This window comes from Pituophis catenifer, unplaced genomic scaffold, assembly GCF_029215685.1.
Source record: "Pituophis catenifer annectens isolate HBS135680 unplaced genomic scaffold, rPitCat1.0.hap2 SCAF_13, whole genome shotgun sequence".
NCBI lineage: Eukaryota > Metazoa > Chordata > Lepidosauria > Squamata > Colubridae > Pituophis > Pituophis catenifer.
Genome location: NW_027256893.1, coordinates 4,408,888 through 4,429,124, shown reverse-complemented (window position 1 = coordinate 4,429,124; position 20,237 = coordinate 4,408,888). Strand labels below are relative to the sequence as shown.

Below are 20,237 nucleotides of genomic sequence, written 5' to 3'. Positions count from 1 at the left end.
AAACATCTGGCTTTCTCCAGCGTTGTTTGCAAGGTGGGGATCCGTCTCCGGAGGCCTCCGCTTCTGAAGTCCTGCTTTGCGTCTCGTTGCAGAGCGAGGAAAATAATTGAGGAGGTCCTCCTACTAAGTTATCCTGGTCAGATAGAATAAGGCGACACGGAAGGCAACTTTAGAAGCTGGCTCGAAGGGTAGGTGTGCGAGTCGTCTTCTCTTCCTTAAAGAAGCAAAAAGCCGCCTCTCTCTTCTCTTTTGTTCTTGGAGCCAGCTGTGGGAGCTTCTCTTTATGAATGACAGAGCCGAAGCGCCCGCTGAGTTAAACGCCAGACGGTTCCATTCCTTCACACCCATACCAGGCACCTAGATTCTCCTGAATGGTTGAGTCGGGAAGGTGGGGGGGTGAGGGATGGAAGAGGGGGAGGAGGGAGGGGGGGAAGAGAGGGGTGGAGGGTGGGGGGGGCCCAGACGAGCACGAGAAAGATGTCACCCTCTCTAATCTATCTGTCATTTTTATTTTTCAGCGCCCAGCCAGAAAAAGCCGCGGCTTCCCCTTCCGACTAGAACAATGCTGGAGGGCAGGCGAGGTGGCGTGCCAGCCCGAGTCTGAGAACAGGTGAACGACGGGCGGAGAGGAGGGCAGGGCGAGGTTGGCGCTGCCCTAGACGCTGCCCTAGAGGAAGCCAGCTTGGAGGGGGGGGAGAAAAAAAAGAGGCGTGGAAGAATCGAACCCTTGGCAGGCAGGCCGGCGGCTGAAGCCATGGCTACCAATTTCAGCGACATCGTCAAGCAAGGCTACGTGAAGATGAAGAGCAGGAAACTTGGGGTAAGTGGCAGACGGTGTGGCAGGGCCTCTCTCTCCCGTGAGCAGGTTGGAGGGGCAGGTCGGGGTCTCGGGTGAGATGCTGGCAGGGGCGAAGGGCAAGGGGAGAGGGGGAGCCACAGAATTTGCACAGGGAAGGAGGGGAGCAGCTCTTGATTCTCAGAGCCTCCCTCCTAGACATACCCTTGTTTCTCCCCCCCCACCCGGAGTCTGCCAGAGGTGGGGGTGGGGGTGGCTGGAATTGCGGGGGTCCCTTCTGGCATTGCTGCATAAAGGCTGAGCATCTCTCCAGGCAAACCTCTTGTTTCTATGGGGGGGAGATGCCGATTGCTGATTGGTACAGCTCCTTCTTTTTTCTTTTTTTTAATAACGCTTTTTAATGGAGGATCCCTCGGTGTGTGGTTGTATCTGTGTGTCCTTTTGTGTGTGTGTGTGTGTGTGTGTGTGTGTGTGTTGCCTAGCCTGAATAAATCCACTTGGGCTCTAGGGATGGTTTTGAATGGCCTGGCGTAGCATCTCTTTTCCTCAGGATGCCAAAAAAAAGCTTGACCGGAACAGTTGATGCAAGTGTGTAGGCAAATCTTTCCGATTGTGTGGCTCGGAGGAAATTGGTAGCGGGCTCATTATTTTATTTTGTTATCTATGGCATCGGCTGCAAGAAGGGGGAAGGGTTTCCCCACCCTCAGCCCTCAGATATTGTTTGATAAAGAGATGCCTTGGGGGGACTCTGGTTCTAAACTGCTTTCCTGTGCTTTTGAAATCGGTGGAGCGAGATTTGTGCAGTAATGCAAAAGATTTGAATACAAGCGGAGAGGCTGTTGAGAGATGCAGAATCTCTCAACAGGGCTGCATTCCTTCAGAAAGGGGTCAGGTGGCAGCTTTTGCAACTGGCAAACGTTCTTAGAAGGGAGCAGCGTTCTTTGAGGTACAGAATGTTGCCTCTTCGTAAAAACATTGAATCAGAAAAGACGTTCCTTCTGGTTTGTTGCTACCACCGACTTAACACAGCTGTCCTCTTACAGTGGCTGCCTCCAGGCAGATCCTTCAGGATGCCAGCCCAAAGCCCAGCAAGATTGCTTCCCCATCTGGGTTCTTGCTAAATGACTCTGGACCTGGACTTGGGAGCCTCTGAGCTGCCCCTGGCATCCAGCAACATCTTTCGTGGAAGCCAACACCTCCTTTTCTCATTCTTAACCGAGTGTTATTTTCTCCGCCATGGAAAATAAAAAAAGCAGTCCACATTTTTCCTTTGCAATAAATATTTTAGTACTGCCTTCAATCTGTCCCCTGGCCTGTATCCAATATTGTTAGAGGTTTCAAAAAGACAACAGAACCAAGAAACCATCTTTGTAAAGGATGCAGAAAAGTTGGGGGTGCAGACATGTTGGGCAACAATGGTTGGGTCAAGGAGCATGATGGAAACTTCTGTTTCTCTGTCCTTGGGTAGGTGCTTTCAAAAGGATCCTTGAGCACTGACTCTGCACCCTGCAGGATTCCCATCCATTGTATTAATGATCACTCACAGGCCAGCTTTCTTCCAGCTGGTCCCTTACAATGCTTAGGGCAGTGACAGCTAACCTTTTTGCTGTCGCATGCTAAAATGGGGGGAGCGCGGGGGATTTGCGGGCGGGCGGGCGTGACCCCCGCCTGCTCTCCCAGCTTTTGGCAAGTGATGGAACAGTGGGCCCATTTTTCACCCTCCCTAGGCTCCAGAGGCTTTCTAGGAGCCTGGGGAGGGCAAAAACTGCCTTCCCAACCCCCCTTGTGGCCCTCCGGAGGCTGGAAATAGCCCGTTTCCTGACGTCCGGTGGGCCTGGAAGGGCTGAAAATCAGGTGGCCAGTGCACACATGCGTGTTGGAGCTCAGCTAGGGCAACCCTTGTGTGCCCACAGATACGGCTCCGCGTGCCACCTGTGGCACGCGTGCCATAGGTTCGCCATCACAGGGTTAGGGTCATAGCTGTCAGAAGTTCCAGTTGGCATGGTCAAAGGAATTCTGGGAAATGTAGTCTCAAGCAGTTGGAGGCACCCAGTTTGGGAAAAGCTGACTTAAGTTTTTGGTTCCGGTGAAGGGATCCAGTTTTGGCCAGACCCTTGAGAAGGAAGGGCCATTTGGAACTGTTTTGTTGGTTGCAGAAAAACCTCAAAGCCCCACAGGAGGTCATATGGGTGGCCACAGCAGGCCCAGCTTCTGCCTTTCTCTTCCCACCTTACCTCTCTGCTGCAAGACGTCCCGTCTCCTGATTCATATCAAGAAATATAAATTAAGTAAATTGGGATTTGTAGCTAGAGGCATTGAAATATGCGATGGACGCGTGTTATTTTGACTGTTTGAACCTTTCCCAGTTAGAGGGAAGTAAGATTGGGTGTTGTTGGTAGATCATCATCTTTTGGATAGCAAGATGAGCAACATCTTGAAAGGCCCAGGTGATGGTCTCCGTTGCTGTCCTGGCTCTTTTGTGGATGGTTGAAAGCCATTGAGATCTGTTCTTTGGGGAGATATCAAAGTGCTCAGGGTCTCTTCGATAGGAAGACAACAAGGTTGCCATCATCTCAACCAAAGCTGCTTCCACCAAAGACCCCACATTTGATAAAAAGTTTTCTGCATAGATACCGCATCTCTCAAGATACTGAACTTTTGGTGTGTCACCAGAATCAGTATGGAATGGTCAGAGGCTCCACAACTGTTTGGAGCCAATAGATACATTAGAGATTTGAGAGTATCCTGTGAGCACTCTCACAAAATGGCTGTTAGGATGAGAATGGCCATCTCCCACAAGATAACCAAAGTGCTGGCCTGCAGTCACTCATATTTTTACTTTCTAAGGTCTGCGAGGGGCTTAGAGACAAGACAAATATTTATGAGACTTGGAGGATGGTAGCTTCCTGCTCATTTTAATTAAAAGAATTGAAACAATAAAATTACATAAGTCAGGGAGCTTGGTGGGTGTCAAGGACGATGCCAATAATCCCCAGGTACCCTGGTGAGGACCAGACAATTCTACCCTTGTTACCCATAATAGCAGTCGGTGATTGCTTCTGTGCATATCAGGAGGTGATCTCAAATTTTGCGTCAGGCGCCAGGAAAATCAGGAGATGCAGGCTGTTCCAAATGGGTATAAAGATTAATTGCAACTTTAAGGTCTCTACAAGAATCTGAACTACTAACGGCCCAAGCAAATTGGTGGGAGATCAGAATCAATGGAATTCAAGGTGGGCAGACTTAGATCTCTTCTGGGTGTGAAGGGACTCGAGACCGATGATGTGTTTGACCCCTCCCTCCGGCTCAGCTGGTCATTTCCTACCGTTTGTCTCCTATTGTGTCTTCTATTGTAGGAAAGATCTGTCTCTTTCCCTTTCTGCAAAATTTCAAACACAAAATTGTAGATTTTCTACAGCCGTTCATTCATTCATTCATTCATCAAATTCATATGGCTGCTCAACTCACACACAATGCTACACAAATTGGGACGTTTGAGCAGAAATTCGAGTGGATGTTGTAGGCACCAAAGCTCCCTTGCCTTTGTGAACAATTTTATGAGGTTGTGATGGTGGTTAAATGCCTTTTTGCATATAATGACCTCAAACAAATGTATTGTGGGGAATCACTTTCATCTGAAGCATAGTTTTTGATACATGTGTTATATCATTGAAAAATTCAGATACGTGCCATAAATTAAAGTTCCTTTAATCTAGTCTCTCATTAGTTCAGGTGCGAATATATTTATTTATTTAGGCTCATAGGTCACTTCCATCATGGACGATTCTAAGCGGCATCCAGTAAACCAGAAAAATTAAATTAAATTAAGCTAAATTGTGATTAATGTGTGTGTGTGTGTATGTGTATATATATATGAGATGTGTGTATGTATGTATATATATATATATATATATATATATATATATATATATATATATATACACATATGTGTATATATATATGAGGTGTGTATGTATATATATATATATATGATACATGAGATGTGGGTGTGGCTTACTGATGAAGGCTAACGAGCTAGAAATAGATCTATATAAATCTCTCACCTGGCAGCAGGAACTTGCTGGCTGCCAGAAAACAAAAAAGCCCAGAATCGAGTGGATGTGATTCTACTGAGCTAGGGCTGCAGAAAAACCTGATTACGTAGGAAAAACCTGGCTAGAGGAAAAACACACATAAATCCTACAAAGAAGTAAGTATATATATATAAACCTGGCTAAAGAATATGCATATATATATATATATATATATATATATATATATATATATATTCGGGTTATTCGGGTTTTCTCCCGTGTAAAGTTGGAGGTGTCTTGGCAACGTTTCGACGAAGTCTCATTCGTCATCTTCAGGCTGGTGTTCTTGGCTTCGTGCTTCTAGGAGCAATGTGTGTGATCGCAGCTGTTTCTTCCTTTTAACTGCCTGTGGGGGTGTGAACTGATTGGGTGGGAGCTTGGCTGTGTTCTGATTGGGTGGAGGTGTGTTCTGATTGGTTGGGGGTTTGGCTGTGCTCTGATTAGATGGGGGTTTGGCTGTGCTCTGATTGACTGGGTGTGTGTTCTGTTTAGGTGGGGGCTTGGTTGTGCTCGGGTTAGTCTGAGTAGCAGGGGGATTTGAGCTGGTGAGCTGTGTTGCTGTTGTTTGGCTTCGTGTTCATGGCCGTGCCATCTCTTCATGTTGGGTGTCAGTCTGCTTCATGTATGGATTGAAGGGGTTTAAAGTAGCTAATGATGCAGCTGTGGTCTGGCTTCTGGTCCGTGGTTGTGCCTGATCATCAGTGTGGGTTTGAGTCTGCTTTCTGCATGTGCTTTCTGAGTCTGCTTTCTGCTTTCTGCCAAGACACCTCCAATTTTACGCGGGAGAAAACCCGAATAACCAAAGACTACATACAGATATCTATATCTATATCTATATCTATATCTATATCTATATCTATATCTATATCTATATCTATATCTATATCTATATCTATATACTGTGTTTCCCCAAAAATAAGACCCTGTCTTATATTTTTTTGAACCCTGAAATAAGCGGTTGGCCTTATTTTCGGGGAGGCCTTATTATTTTGGGGTGCGTGGAGGAAACCAGAGGAAATGGCGGGGATCGACTGCGTATGTGGTTAAATATTTTTGGGAGGGCTTATTATCAAGGGATGTCTTATTTTCGGGGAAACAGGGTATATAGCATATGTATATGAGCATGTATGTACAGTATATGTGTATGTATATACACACATAACACATTCTTTGGAGAGTGGGCATCAGAATTTCATTTTTTAATGTGTGCCCAGTGTGACAAAAAAAAAAGTGACAATAAAGATTGTCTTATCATAAACGATAACCGACTACAGGCTACTCCAATGAGGAATATCAGTTTTTTTAAAAAATCACAGGATGCCTCCATCCTTTCAACCCCTGAAGGCCTTCTCACAAAGTCTAATCTTAGCAGCTTTTCTGGGTGTCGAGCACAATGGGTGCTAATCTGAAGGAGTACGATGGAAATGGACGGCCCTTATGTACTTAAAATTGGGATCCAAAGAGTAGATTCCATGCTAGATTTTACCAATTGTATAGAGCAGAGGTCTTCAAACTTGACAGCTTTAAGACTTGTGGACTTCAACTCCCAGAATTCTCCAGCCAGTTGAAGTCCACAAGTCTTAAAGCTGCCAAGTTTGAAGACCTCTGGTGTAGAGTCTACTTGGAAAAATTGGCCCTGAAGATACCCAGGTCTGGCGCCATGTAGGGTGTTAAAGAGGACAATCCACACCTTGTACTGTACTTAGATGTCAACTGGGAATTGGCCAGCCCTTATAAGCAGGGCAGCCATATAAATTTGCGGAATGAATGAATGAATGAATGAATGAGAAAGAAATGGATGGAAACTAATCAAGGAGAAAAGCAACCTGGAATTGAGGAGAAACTTCCTAACAGTGAGGACAATCAACCAGTGGAACAGTTGGCCTTTGGAAGTTGTAGGTGCTTCATCACTGGAGGTTTTTAAGAAGAGGCTGGCCAGCCACTTGTCTGAAATGGAATAGGGCTGTGATGGTGAACCTATGGCACGCGTGTCACAGGTGGCATGCAGAGCCCTCTCTGTGGGCATGCGAGCCGTCACCCCAGCTCAGCTCTGCCGCGCATGCGCGTGCACCTACCACCAGCCAACTGGTTTTTGGGTCTCTACCGCGTATGCACGCTGGATGGGGCACATGCGGGAGATGCGTGTGCATGCGTGGGAGCAGAGTGCACATGGGGATGCATGCACCGGGGCAGGGCATGTGGGGGTTGCACATGCAATGCATTATGGGTGTGTGCGTGCGCTTTCGGTACTCAGTGCCGAAACAGTTAGCCATCACTGGTATAGGATCTCCTGTTTGAGCAAGGGGTTGAACTAAAAGACCCCCCCCCCCAGGTCCCTTTAGTTCTATTCTGATTGATTGATTGATTGAGCAAACTAAAAGGCCCTTTTAACTACTCCAACCAATAAATTCAGGATCAGCTGTTGCTTCTTCTTTTGAGGGATCAGAAGAGGTCTGGTGGCTGTTAATAAAATTGATTCGTCGAAAAAGATGCTACCAAACTCCTGCATTCTTTTTTCCATTGTAGACTGACATGGGTCCTCCAATGTCTTCTACTGATGTCAGTTTCCACCACAGTTGAAGACATTGAAGTTCTGGTAGCACAGCAGACTAAAGCACTGTTATTAACATCTGCTGCCTGCAATTACTGCCAGTTCAAATCTCGCCAGGCTCAAGGTTGACTCAGCCTTCCATCCTTTCCAAGGTAGGTAAAATGAGGACCCGGATTGTGGTGGCAATAAGCTGACTTTGTATAAATATACAAAAATATGAAGGCTATTGCTTAACACATTGTAAGACGCCCTGAGTCTCCGGAGAAGGGCGGCATATAAATTAAAGCAAAAAAAAAAAAAAGAGGTTGATTCAACAATTCCAAGAGAATTTAATGGCAAAGACAAAAAGGGCAGAGGAAGTACATCGAATTACATACGTTTGAATCAGAGGGCTGGAAGCGATTCTAGAGGTCTAGAGGAGAGGTTATACTATGCCGGACAAATAATTGTCCAATATTTTCTCAACAACCTCTGGTGAGGGAGGAAAACCTTCTACAGGTAGTCCTTGATTTACGTCTGCAATGGAACCCAAACATTCTGTTATTGAGACATTTGTTAAGTGAGTTTTGCTCCATTTTGCAACATTCCTTGCCCTAGTTGTTCATTGAATCCCTGCAGTTGATAAGTTAGTACCACGGCTGTTAAGGGAATCTGGCTTCCTCATTGATTTTGCTTTTCAAAAGGGGATCACATGAGCTTGGGACATAACACAGCAACTGCCATAAGTATGAGTCAGTTGCCAAGCCTCTGAATTTTGATCACATGGTCATGGGGCTCTTGCAAAGGTCATAAGTGTGAAAAACGGTCATAAGTTCTAACCCCAGTGCCGTCACGGCTCTTCCGTGGCCTTCTTGCTGAGGCCAGAGACTGCTTATATTCTGCAGCCGACCAGTTGATCAAACAGCAGCCCGGCTGGCAGCAGTGAGTCCCACATGAACTCAGCAACAATTTCTCCCATTGTAAGAGTGTGTTGCTGTGACTGCAAAAATTGCCACCAGCTGCCTTCGCAATCTGCTAGCTCCCGCATTCATGTTTCTGCTTGTGGCCATGGACTGGAAGACAATTGATGGAGAAGAAATTATCTTGCATCCGGTGCGTGCCTATGGGGGAGGATGAAAAAATACTATGCAAACTGGCCTTGAACCAGCTTAAAGAGCCAGCGCTGTCCGAAGACGTCTCCGTGGTCATGTGACCAGCATGACTCAACGCCAAAGGCACACGGAACGCGGTTACCTTCCCACCAAAGGTGGTCCCTATTTTTCTACTTGCATTTTTTACCTGCTTTCGAACTGCTAGGTTGGCAGAAGCTGGGACAAGTAAGAGGAGCTCACCCCGTTACGCGGCACGAGGGATTCGAACCACTGAACTGCCGAACTTTCGTTTGACAAGTTCAGCATCTTAGCCACTGAGCCACCGTGTCCCTATGGTAAGGAGTACCTTACAGTTATGGCTACTAGCTGAGATGGTTTTAAATGGAGATCAGACACAATCACAGGGCCGAAAGCTTGATGTCTTTGCTAATCATAAAAGCAAAGTGCTATCCACCGTGTAGGAGACAAGATACATGTTCTGGGGAGCAAGAGTGGGCCTTGTGTGTGTGTGTGTGTGTGTGTGTGTGTGTGTGTGTGTGTGTCCTTGTCCGCACAGTTGTTTGGTGTGGGAAATAGGAAATGAGAGAGAGGTTGTGGAGGTCCGCTTGGTGCCTCTGTTTTCTGGTGGTGGCAGAGATAATTGGGCGACTCTAGAGAGATTTTGCTTTGGATAGGCATCCCCTTTGCGCACCTGAATTAAACCGATTGGCCCAAGTTGGTCAATCCACCTGCTGGCCAATCCACATCCAGAAAACAAGTTTCCATTTTTTTTTTTTTTTAATTTGATTTATATGCCGCCCTTCTCCGGAGACTCAGGGCGTCTTACAGTGCATTAAGCAATAGCCTTCATACTTTTTTGTATATTTATGCAAAGTCAGCTTATTGCCCCCACAATCCGGGTCCTCATTTTACCTACCCCAGGAAGGATGGAAGGCTGAGGCAACCTTGAGCCTGGTGAGAATTGAACTTGCAGTAATTGCAGGCAGCTGAATGTTAATAACAGGCTATTAGTCTGCTGCGCCACCAGGCTCTGGTGCCTCACTCATGTTCTCTCTCTGGAGAGAACCACTGAAGCACAGCCTAGGGCGCTCTTGTCAAAGCACGCTGATCCTGTGTGGCTCTGGCTTTAGATTAGATTAACAATTGGAAGGGACCTTGTAGGTCATCTAGTCCAACCTCCCACCCAAGCAGGGGGCCCTACACCATTTCTGACAGATGGCAATCCAGTCTCTTCTTGAAAGCTTCCAGTGATGAAGCTCCCACAATTTCTGAAGGCAAGTTATGTTCCATGGGTTGATGGTTCTCACTGTCAGAAAGTTTCTCCTTACTTCTAGGTTGAATCTGTCCTGGATCAGTTTCCATACATTATTCCTTGTCTGGCCTTCAGGTGCCTTGGAAAAGAGTTTCCTCTCTGGGGCAGCCCCTCAAATACTGGAAGACTGCTATCATGTCTCCTCTAGTCCTTCTCTTCACTAGACTAGCCAGGCCCAGTTCCTGCAACCGTTCATCCTATGTTTTAGTCTCCAGTCCCCCAATCATCCTGGTTGCTCTTCTCTGCACTTTTTCTAGAGTCTCAACATCTTTTTTATAGTGTGGGGACCAAAACTGAATGCAGTATTCTAGGTGTGGTCGTACTAAGGCTTTATAGAGTGGTGTTAGTACCTCCCTAGATCTTGATTGTATCCCTCTGTTAAATGCAACTTCTGCTCCATTAGCCCTTAGGCCTCCAGGGGTCCTTCTCCAAATCCAGGGCAGTGCTCCAGTTTTGGGAGGCTCGGCATTTGGCAGCACTGTCAGGAAGGAAGGTCCATCTGTCTTCATCGCAATGCTTCCTCTTACGTGCATTTTGTTGCTTTCCAACATGGAAAAAGGAAAGCGTGCGCATAGCTCCCCGTGCATGGTTATTTTACCAAAGGGCAGCCTTAGCCAGACCGGCATACAACTCTAGGATTCCCAGCCAGCTGCATCAGGGGTTACACTGAACAATGCTGCCCTAGGAAATGACTTGCTGATGCTTTTAAAGCAAGGATGCAAAGTTTATGGGAGGCCGCCCTTGGCAACGTTCCTAAAACTCTATCTGCGATGATACAAATAATAAGAAGGGAGAACGTTTTAACCACAGGGGGAATGCCAGCACCGTTTAGAAGAAGCTTTGTCCTTTCCGAGTGGTTTTCGAAGAACGTGCGATTTCCAAAGCCAGCAAACGTGTTTCGGTTTAAGCCCATCAGCAAAAACCACAGGATGAAAATATCGGAATATTTGCTTCTGTCTGCCTTCTATAGGAGCGGTGAGGATCAATGTGAAGTGTTTGGCATTTTGCTGATTATTTCTTTTTTTGGGGGAAGGACATGTTTAGAGCATTTCAAGGCTTAAATGGATTAAGGCAAGGGAAGTGCTCCTTCCCTTGAATATGTTTCTCTCAGATATCATGAGCCAGATATCTGGAAAGAGTGCAGAGAAGAGCAACCAGGATGATTAGGGGGCTGGAGGCTAAAACATACGATGAATGGTTGCAGGAACTGGGCAGGGCTAGTCTAGTGAAGAGAAGGACCAGGGGAGACAGGATAGCCATCTTCCAATATTTGAGGGGCTGCCACAGAGAGGAGGAAGGGGGCCGAGCTCTTTTCCAAAGCACCCGAAAGCCAGACTAGGAATAATGGATTGAAACCAAACAAGAGAGATTCAACCTGGAAATAAGGAGAATTTTCTGACAGTGAGAACAATCCACCCATGGAACAGAAGTTGCCTTTGGAAGTTGTGGGAGCTTCATCACTGGAAGCTTTCAAGAAGAGACTGGACTGCCATTTTTCAGAAATGGTGTAGGGTCTTCGGGGGGGGGGTTGGACTAGATGACCTACAAGGTCCCTTCCAACAAGGCCCCTTCCAACTCTGTTAATCTGCTTCGTCTTCAGGAAAAACCCAGTGAAGTGAAATCAGACTGAATCTTTGCGATTTCCTTAAATGTGATTTCATGGGGAATTTGAATTTGGAGATTGCGTGGTTGTAGAGGTGGTCCTCGACTTAACAACCGTTCATTCATTTAGTGGCAATTCAAAGTTACAATGGCACTGAAAGAAGTGACCTCTGACCGTTTTACACACTTAACGACTATTGCAGCATCCCTTGTGTTCATGTGATCAAAATTCAGAGGCTTGGCAACTGGCATGTACTTATGACAGTTGCAGTGTCCCAGGGTCATGTGATTACCTTTTGCAAACTTCTGACAAGTAAAGTCAATGGGGAAGCCGGATTCACTTAACAACCAAGTTCCTAACTTAACAACTGCGGTGATTCATTTAACTGTGGCAAGAAAGGATGTAAAATGGGCAGTGGTGGGTTTCAAAAATGTTTACTACTGGTTCTGTGGGCGTGGCTTGGTGGGCATGGCTTAGTGGGCGTGGCAGGGGAAGGTTACTGCAAAATCCCCATTTCCTCCCGATCAGCTGGGACTTGGGAGGCAGGGAATAGATGGGGGCGGGGCCAGTCAGAATTTTTACTACCGGTTCTCCGAACTACTCAAAATTTCCTCTACCGGTTCTCCAGAACTGGTCAGAACCTGCTGAAACCCACCTCTGAAAATGGGACAACATTCACTGAACAATTGGGCTTCATTGTGGTCATAAGTCATGTTGGTGGCTTGTAGAAACAAAAATGACAAGGACTGAATTCAAAACAAGTGAGAAATCTTCAGGCTCCATAGAATCTCCAGCGCCTTATTTGTGTCCCAAAGGCGCTTTTTTTCCCCCAAGAGGCAAACTGGACTTTCTGGTTTTTCTTTGAAGATGTTTCGCTTCTCATCCAAGAAGCTTCTTCTGCTCTTCCCCACCATTCAGTCAGAGCTGAAGAAGCTTCTTGGAGGAGAAGTGAAATGTCTTTAAAGAAAAACCAGAAAGTCCAGTTGCTTCTTGAAAAAAAGCACCTTTGGGACAACCATGACCTGGAGGACTGAGAATCTCCATAGACCACATTATCTTTAGTTCACCTCACCACTTGTAAGATGTGGACAGTTGAGATTTTGTCTGTTTTTTTGTGAGTTTAAAGGGTAAGAAAGGGAGCAATTTGGCCAGACAGGTGCAAGACCTGAAACTATCATATGTGGTGGTCCTGCCCCGAGATAAAAAAGTTTTGGACAAAAATACGAAACTGGTTACGAGAAATAGTGGAAGAAGAAATAGAATTATCCCCTGAAATCTTTTTATTAGGAATGATTGGAGATGGATTTTCTAAAGATAAGATACATCTTATAATACATGTTACAACAGCGGCCAGATTAATTTTTGCAAAATACTGGAAGGATAAATTAATTCCTCCAGAGGTAATACTAATAAACAAAATTTTAGAATGCGCAGAAATGGCAAAATTAACTAGTGATCTTAATAATGATATGAACTCAAAATTCAATGCAGTATGGGAAAGGTGGTACAAATGGTGGAATAATAGAATGAGATTGTAAGGTTACGTTTATTTTCAATAATGGTAGATTCGAATGTACTCGATATGTATATAATGTAAATATGTAATTACACGACACCTCAGATGTTAACAGGGATTTGATGTTTTTTAAAAAATTTTAAAATCAATAAAGTATATTATAAAAAAAAAAAAGACCTGCATCTAAAACCAAAGAAAAGTCCATTGTGGTTTAGCCCAGGAATCGGCAACCTTAAACACTCGAAAGAGCCACAAAGGTCCTAACCGGAAGTCCCCCCATTCAATTCTGGAGCCGATCGGAAGTCCAGTTCCCCCACCACAGACACTCCTCTTAGTGCGGCATCCTTTTTCCTCTGCTGACCAGAAGTCCACTTCCCCCACCATAGAGTCTCCTCCTAGCGTGGCGTCCTTTTTCCTCTACCTGTCCTAACCGAAAGCCCTATCAATTGTGGAGCCGACCTGCGACAGGGAGCCGCAGCAGAGGGATGAAAGAGCCACATGCGGCTCCAGAGCTGCAGGTTGCTGACCCCTGGTTTAGCCCAAAGTGTCAGCCAAGTTGCTAGAATGCAGCTGTCCACAGTAGCTGTTTGCATTTTGACCTCTGCTGCAGAAATATTAAATATGATGGTGGTGCAGATTTATTAAGGTGTGGTAGTGCCACACATCCACTATAACTGGGGTCTCTCATCTTGGCAACTTTAAGCCTGGAGGACTTCAACTCCCAGAATTCTCCAGCCAGCTTGGACTCCCCTGCACTATAACACTGTTTCTCAACCTTGACAACTTTAAGGTGGATTTCAACTCTCAGAATTCTGCACCCATCAAGTCTGACGTCAGAACAGTACCAGCCCCATTGGCTGGCAAGCCACAGTAATTCAAACTAAGCAGCCAATCAGTGTTTGTCAGTGAGTTCTATGATAGAAGGGCTACCTTGTGCCTGGTGAGATTCGAACTTGCACTAATTGCAGGCAGCTGGCAGCTAAGTGCTAGCACTTAACAGCACTTTAGTCTGCTGCACCACCGAGGCTCTTCATTTTCCTCACTCTTTTAAGGCAGCGATCCCTAGCGAGCCCCATTCTGAACAAATGGCTGTCCATTTTCTTCTTGAAAGCCTCCAATGAGGGAGCACCCACCACTTCCAGAGGCCAGCCGTTCCAATGATGAATTGTTCTCACTGTCATGAAGCTTCTCCTTAATTCGAGGTTGGACCTTTCCTTGATAAGCTTCCACCCGTTACTTATCAGGTTTTGACTAGGTGGCTCAGTGGCTAAGACACTGAGCTCGTCGATCAGAAAGGTTGGCAGTTTGGCAGTTCGAATCCCTAATGCAGGTCTGTGGGAGCAGGGGGTTGAACTAGATGACCTCCAAGGTCCCTTCCAGCTCTATTACTCTGTTACTTCTTGTCTTGCCCACAGGTGCTTTGGAGAAGGTGGAGAGCTCAGTGGGCAAATGAATCAACTTGAGGTGGGCTTCGATGCTCCTACTTAACTGGCTGAAGTTGGCTTCATCCGGTGCGAGATGAGAGTTTGTTTAGGATTGCATCGAATTCGAATGCACTGTGATTGGTTGTCTTCGTTAACCGACTGCTGTTTAAAGTCCCCACAGCACATTAACCTTCCCGCTGACCCAGTTAGGTGCCTGGGAGGAAGAAGGGCATTTTTCAAAAAAAATATATTGATTTTTAACACGAGAGCACATAGCATAGGATCAACCTTTATTCTACGTTGAATTGATTTCCTTAGCCCAAGTTGGTGCCCTTAGATTTTTATCTGTTTTTTCAGCCAACGCAGCAGGTTCAGCATTTTACCTCTTTTACAGACTTGCATAAAACACCGTTTAAAGCTGACATATATAGAAATTAACAAGATGTGCAGTGGTAGTGGTTGAGTCATGCGATTGATGGAGTTTTATTCATCTTCCTATCTTTATGGCCTGAATTCTGATTATATTAGGGTGTTGAGAACGGGGCAATTAACATTTCACCTCCGCTATGGTTAATAACAACTCTTACGATATTTAAGGGATTCTGAGAGGCACTTCAGTCGTGCGGGAAAGTATGCCCATTATTGCTGTAAAGGAGGGCTTGCCAAACCAAAATAAATTAGGAAATCAATGGCCCTCTTCTCCCCGATATGGCAGACTGGCAGAGGAAAATATTGGTGGCACCTGAGATAGAAAAAAAAAATGATCAGGGAAGATTCGTGGCGTAGAATTGGTAACGGGGGAAAAAAGCTTGGTTACTCAGTTTTAATCCACATTGAATTCAGGTTCTCAAAATTTTTTGCAGTTGTGCTGGGGAGGAATCCCACCAATAGATTTATAGATTCCAGTGCCATTGGAAAATCACCAGATTCAGCTTCCAAATTCCAAGCTACATTTTGATGGCAGTGTTGGAAGAAATATCCAGAGTTCAGTTCCAAGCCGGGAGAAAGACACTGGAAACATGGAGGCTGATTGGAAAGAGGGTTTAATGATGAAGTAGAACCACATATGGCTCTGGGTAACTGATAACATGGAGCTGAGAGTGGGGTGTGTGTGTGTTATACCTTCTCTGGGCTCTGCACTTGAGCTTCCTGTTCCTGTGCAAGAACATGTATTCTATTGGCTGTTGTAAGGGTTATGTAGGGATCATAGCTGGCTCTGTAGGTTGTCTGAGCTCCCAGGTTTGGTTGAAGTTTGCTGGGGTGGTGGTGCAACTGAAATGATGCAATGAAGGGAATTGTGTTCTGAAACGGTGTTGGGCAATTCCTATTATGGCTTAATGGCTTTGTCCTGGTTTGGATCTTGAGTGAGGGTATTTGCTTATGAATAGAGCTAGCTATCTCTTTATCTCTTAAGTGCTGACATCCGCTGTGGGCTATTAAGGAAGGTGGGGGCTGCTTTCTGTCTCTTAAGAGCATGTTCCTCCATTTTTCATCCAGGGAAATATAATAGTCTGTCTTTTTAATGTTTCTCAAAATATTTCATTCTTCTAGGAGAGGGGTGGGTGCTAACTTTCTACAGTAGTGAAGAGAAGCAGGTGTTTTTTTTCCCCCAAGTATTGCTTTAGTACACAAAAAACGGGGGGGGGGGAAAGAAACCTCAAAGGGAAATCAAAACAAGAAGACTTCACCTTGGAAAAAAAAGGGCAGCTCCGTTTTTAAACACAGCTTTAGAACTTAGAATATCGATCAGTCTTTCCATTATGGTGATAGACGGTTCACGAGTAAAGATAGGATGCAGATCATCCCTCTAAGATTTCAGTATTCCATCCAGGATTCGAAATAAATTCTCCCTTTATTTCTTTGTCAGTAAATATAAATTTAATACAACACAAACAGAAGACATCCGAGATCTGAATGAATGAAACAGCCTTATTAAATACTTTGTTCGTTACATACAGTAGTTTTGTGTTCCCTTTAGTTGTTTGAGCAGTGTATAAACTACTGTATGTAAAGAACAAAGTATTTAATAAGGCTATTTCATTCATTCAGATCTCGGATGTCTTCTGCTTGTGTTCCCTTTATTTTTTTTGAGCAGTATATATATATATATCTATATCTTTCACCCAACATGTGGGAATGCCCCCTCCCAAATGTTGGAGTAGACTCTATATATATATAGCTCAATGGAGTCACATCCACTCGATTCTGGGCTTTTTTCTTCTGGCAGCCAGCAGGCCCTATGCTGCCCTATGCTGCCTAGTGAGAGACTTATATAGATCTATTTCTGGCTCGTTAGCCATCATCAGTAAGCCACACCCACAACCACCCAGAAAGAAAAATCTTGGTTATGTAGGAGAAACCTGGCTAAAAGAAAAACACACATAAAACCTACGAAAAGGAAGAAAAAAGTAAGAAAATAGATACACACATACACACACACACACACACACACACACACACACACATCTAACAAAGACGATTAGGGGACTGGAGGCTAAAACATATAAAGAACGGTTGCTGGAATTGGGTATGTCTAGTTTCATGAAAAGAAGGACTAGGGGAGATATGATAGCAGTGTTCCAATATCTAAGGGGCTGCCCCAAAGAAGAAGGGGTCAACCTATTCTCCAAAGCACCCAAAGGCAGGACAAGAAGCAATGGATGGAAGTTAATCAAGGAGACAAGCAACCTGGAATTAAGGAGAAACTTCCTAACAGTGGAGACAATTAATTAGTGGAACGACTGGCCTCCAGAAGTTGCGAATGCTCCACTTCTGGAGGTTTGCACAACCATCTGTCTGAAATGGGACGGGGTCTCCTGCTTGAGCAGGGAATTGGACTAGATAGAAGAACTCCAAGGTCCCTTCCAACTCTTGAGCCTGGTGAGATTTGAACTTGCAGTAATTGCAAGCAGCAGATGTTAATAACAGTGCTTTAGTCCACTGTACTACAGGCTCTTTAAATTCCTGAGTCGCAAGGGAAGAGAGGCTCCCAAGGGAGTTGAGGGGGAGAGCGGAGACACCCAGGGCCGCTTACCTAAGGCAAAATTTCTCTCAGGTCCTCCCAGCTCACTCTTTATTCACCCAGGTGTGCAATATCCCGAGCCCGGAATGCTCTTTCCCAGACTCTGTTTGCTGAACCAGCGCTCTCCGAAAGCTGAACCAGCCTCATGGCTAGCTCCTAACGAGAGGGAAGGAAACCTCCTCCGTGAGGACGGACCGTGTTTGCTGCTAGATCCCACGGGAAGCATCTTCTGGGAAGTTCCTCTGAGCCAGGCAGGTGGCAGCTGGCAGCTGGCCTGGCCTTTGAAGTCCCTGATTGAGGCTTGGCTTGCAGACAGCCGGTTGAAGGGTGTTTCCTTTTAAGAAGGGGGTCCTTTCAAAGGACCAGAGGTGGCCAGGCTAAGGGAGTGGACTTGCCGGAAACAGTACTGCATGCAAGCAGATGTTGGTCTCCTCAGGGACTGGGTCTATCTACGTTTGGCATTGGAGCCCTGGAGAAGGATTGGCTTCCTATTCAATCAAAAGAAAGCTGGAAGGGACCTTGAAGGTCTTCTAGTCCAGAGGTCTTCAAACTTGGCAGCTTTAAGACTTGTGGACTTCAACTCCCAGAATTCTCCGAATTCTGGGAGTTGAAGTCCACAAGTCTTAAGGCTGCCAAGTTCAACTTCGGAGAATTCTGGGAGTTGAAGTCCACAAGTCTTAAAGCTGCCAAGTTTAAAGACCTCTGTTCTACTCCAACCCACTGCCCAAGCAGGAGACCCCATACCATCTCAGACAAGTCACTGTCCAGTTTCTTCTTAAAAGCCTCCAGTGATGGAGCACCCATGATTTCTGGTGGCAAGCTGTTCCACTGGTTAATTGTTCTCACTGTTAGGAAGTTTCTTCTTAATTCCAGGTTGTTTCTCTCCTTGATTACTTTCCATCCATTGTTTCTTGTCTTGCCTGCTGGTGTTCTGGAAAATAAGTTGAGCTCCTCTTCTTTGTGGCAGCCCCTCAAATGCTGGAACACTGTGGAACTATCATGTGTTCCCCCCCACCACCAGTCTTCTTTCCTCTAGACTAGCCATACCTAAATCCTGCAACGGTTTTTCATATGTTTTAGTCTCCAGGCCTTTAATCATCTTGGTTGCTCTTCTCTGCACTTTTTCCAAAGTCTCAACATCTAATTCTGGGCAACCAACTCTAGTATTTTATGCCAGGCTTCCTTCTGCAGATGTTTGCAGCAATAGATGTTTTCCCCATCCAACTGTGTTTCCTTGAAGATTTGGAATCGGGTTGAGAGGGGGGGGGATAAACATTAATTCTGATTTTTTTTTCATGTTCATTTCACTAGTTTTTTTTTTTCCTCAAACATTTGTGCCTCTGTTTCTCAGATTTGGCAATTTTCAGCTGTGTGGCTTTCAACACCCAGAATTCCCCATGTGCGATGACTGGGGAATTCTAGGAACTGAAGTGAAATTGAAGTGAAATGATGGATTGAAATGAAGTGACCTAGTGGTCTTCATTTACAGCAGTGATTCTCAGCTTCAGCAACTTGAAGATGTATGGATTTTAGTTCCCAGAATTCTCCCAGCTTGGGAATTCTGGGAACCGAAGGCCACACATTGTAAAGTTGTCAAGTTTGAGAAACACTATGCAAATTGAAGCACACCTCATGCCCTCAATATTATCCCAAAGTGGCAATGTTAAGAAACACTTGTAGCACAGACCTATGCGAGAAGGGTGCTCAAAAATGTAAGTGAATCCCGTGCAGATTTTTTTGCACAAAATCACTGGCTGATGCGAAGGAATCAATTGAGAAACTTGCCAGATGTGACAAGATTCAAATGAGAAAGAACCTTGAAAACAACCTGATTTAAGTAGGCGCCAGATGTGCTGCTGTCAACTTTCAGAATTGAGTTTATTTATTTATTAGTTTGATTTATATGCCGCCCTTCTCCGGAGACTCAGGGCGGCTTACAATGCTTTTAAGCAATAGCCTTCATACTTTTGTATATACCTGCTTAGTAGGGCTTTCGCCCCCCCCCAATGGTGTTCTATTTTATACAAAGTCAGCTTATTGCCCCCACAATCCGGGTCCTCATTTTACCTACCTCGAAAGGATGGAAGGCTGAGTCAACCTTGAGCCTGGTGAGAATTGAACTCGCAGTAATTGCAGGCAGCTGGCAGCTAAATACTACTTTAACAGTAGTTTAGTCCACTGCACCACCAGGCTCGAGTTGAAGGATTGATTGAGAATTCCAGAAGTTGAAGTCCACCATGATGGGGACTGTAGCCTCCTCAGCAATCTTCAGTGATGCCAAAACCATCACATGATTATACTCCATGACACAAGTATGTACATGACTGCTTTATAGCCAAACATCTAATGTTGGGATATAAGTTCCTGATATTTGCATAATGATATAAAGCATGCCTCTCCTTCGCAACACTGCAGATGTTTTTGTGATCACCACTTCAAAATACATCTCACAGAAAGAGCTATGATACACAAAAAGCTGATGAATGTTAATGTCAGGCTTGTCCCAACTTGGAAGTTTAGGAAAGAAAGACCCTCAACTCCATTCTTTGAAGTGAAAGGTTCTTTTACTAAAGTCAAGCAGTTATAGCATAAGCAAAGCTGGATCTGAGCATTCTTGTGCAAAGTTGCAATTCCCCCCTTTCCCCCCTTGACCAGTCCATCAGTGTCCAATAGTATTTGTTTTTGATGTTTGGGGAATGGTTTTGAGGTTTGGTGCCTCTCTGGTGTAGTTTCACATTCTGTTCTCAGGTTGTGTGTCCTTGATTGGTCGGTTTATTTCAGATTGACACTCTGGGTTCCTGTCACCCTGTCATTCCTCCCCACCCCCT

General features: G+C 45.2%; 1 protein-coding gene across 1 annotated transcript in view; it reads left to right on the top strand.

Annotated features, from left to right (window-relative positions):
• The first annotated feature begins 754 nt into the window (after positions 1–754).
• DOK4 (docking protein 4) overlaps positions 755–20,237 on the top strand; it is a 59,797-nt gene continuing 40,314 nt past the window's right edge. Inside the window, exon 1 of the mRNA XM_070952884.1 lies at positions 755–820. Coding sequence (XP_070808985.1) covers positions 755–820 — 66 coding nt within the window. The remainder of the gene's footprint in view (positions 821–20,237) is intronic.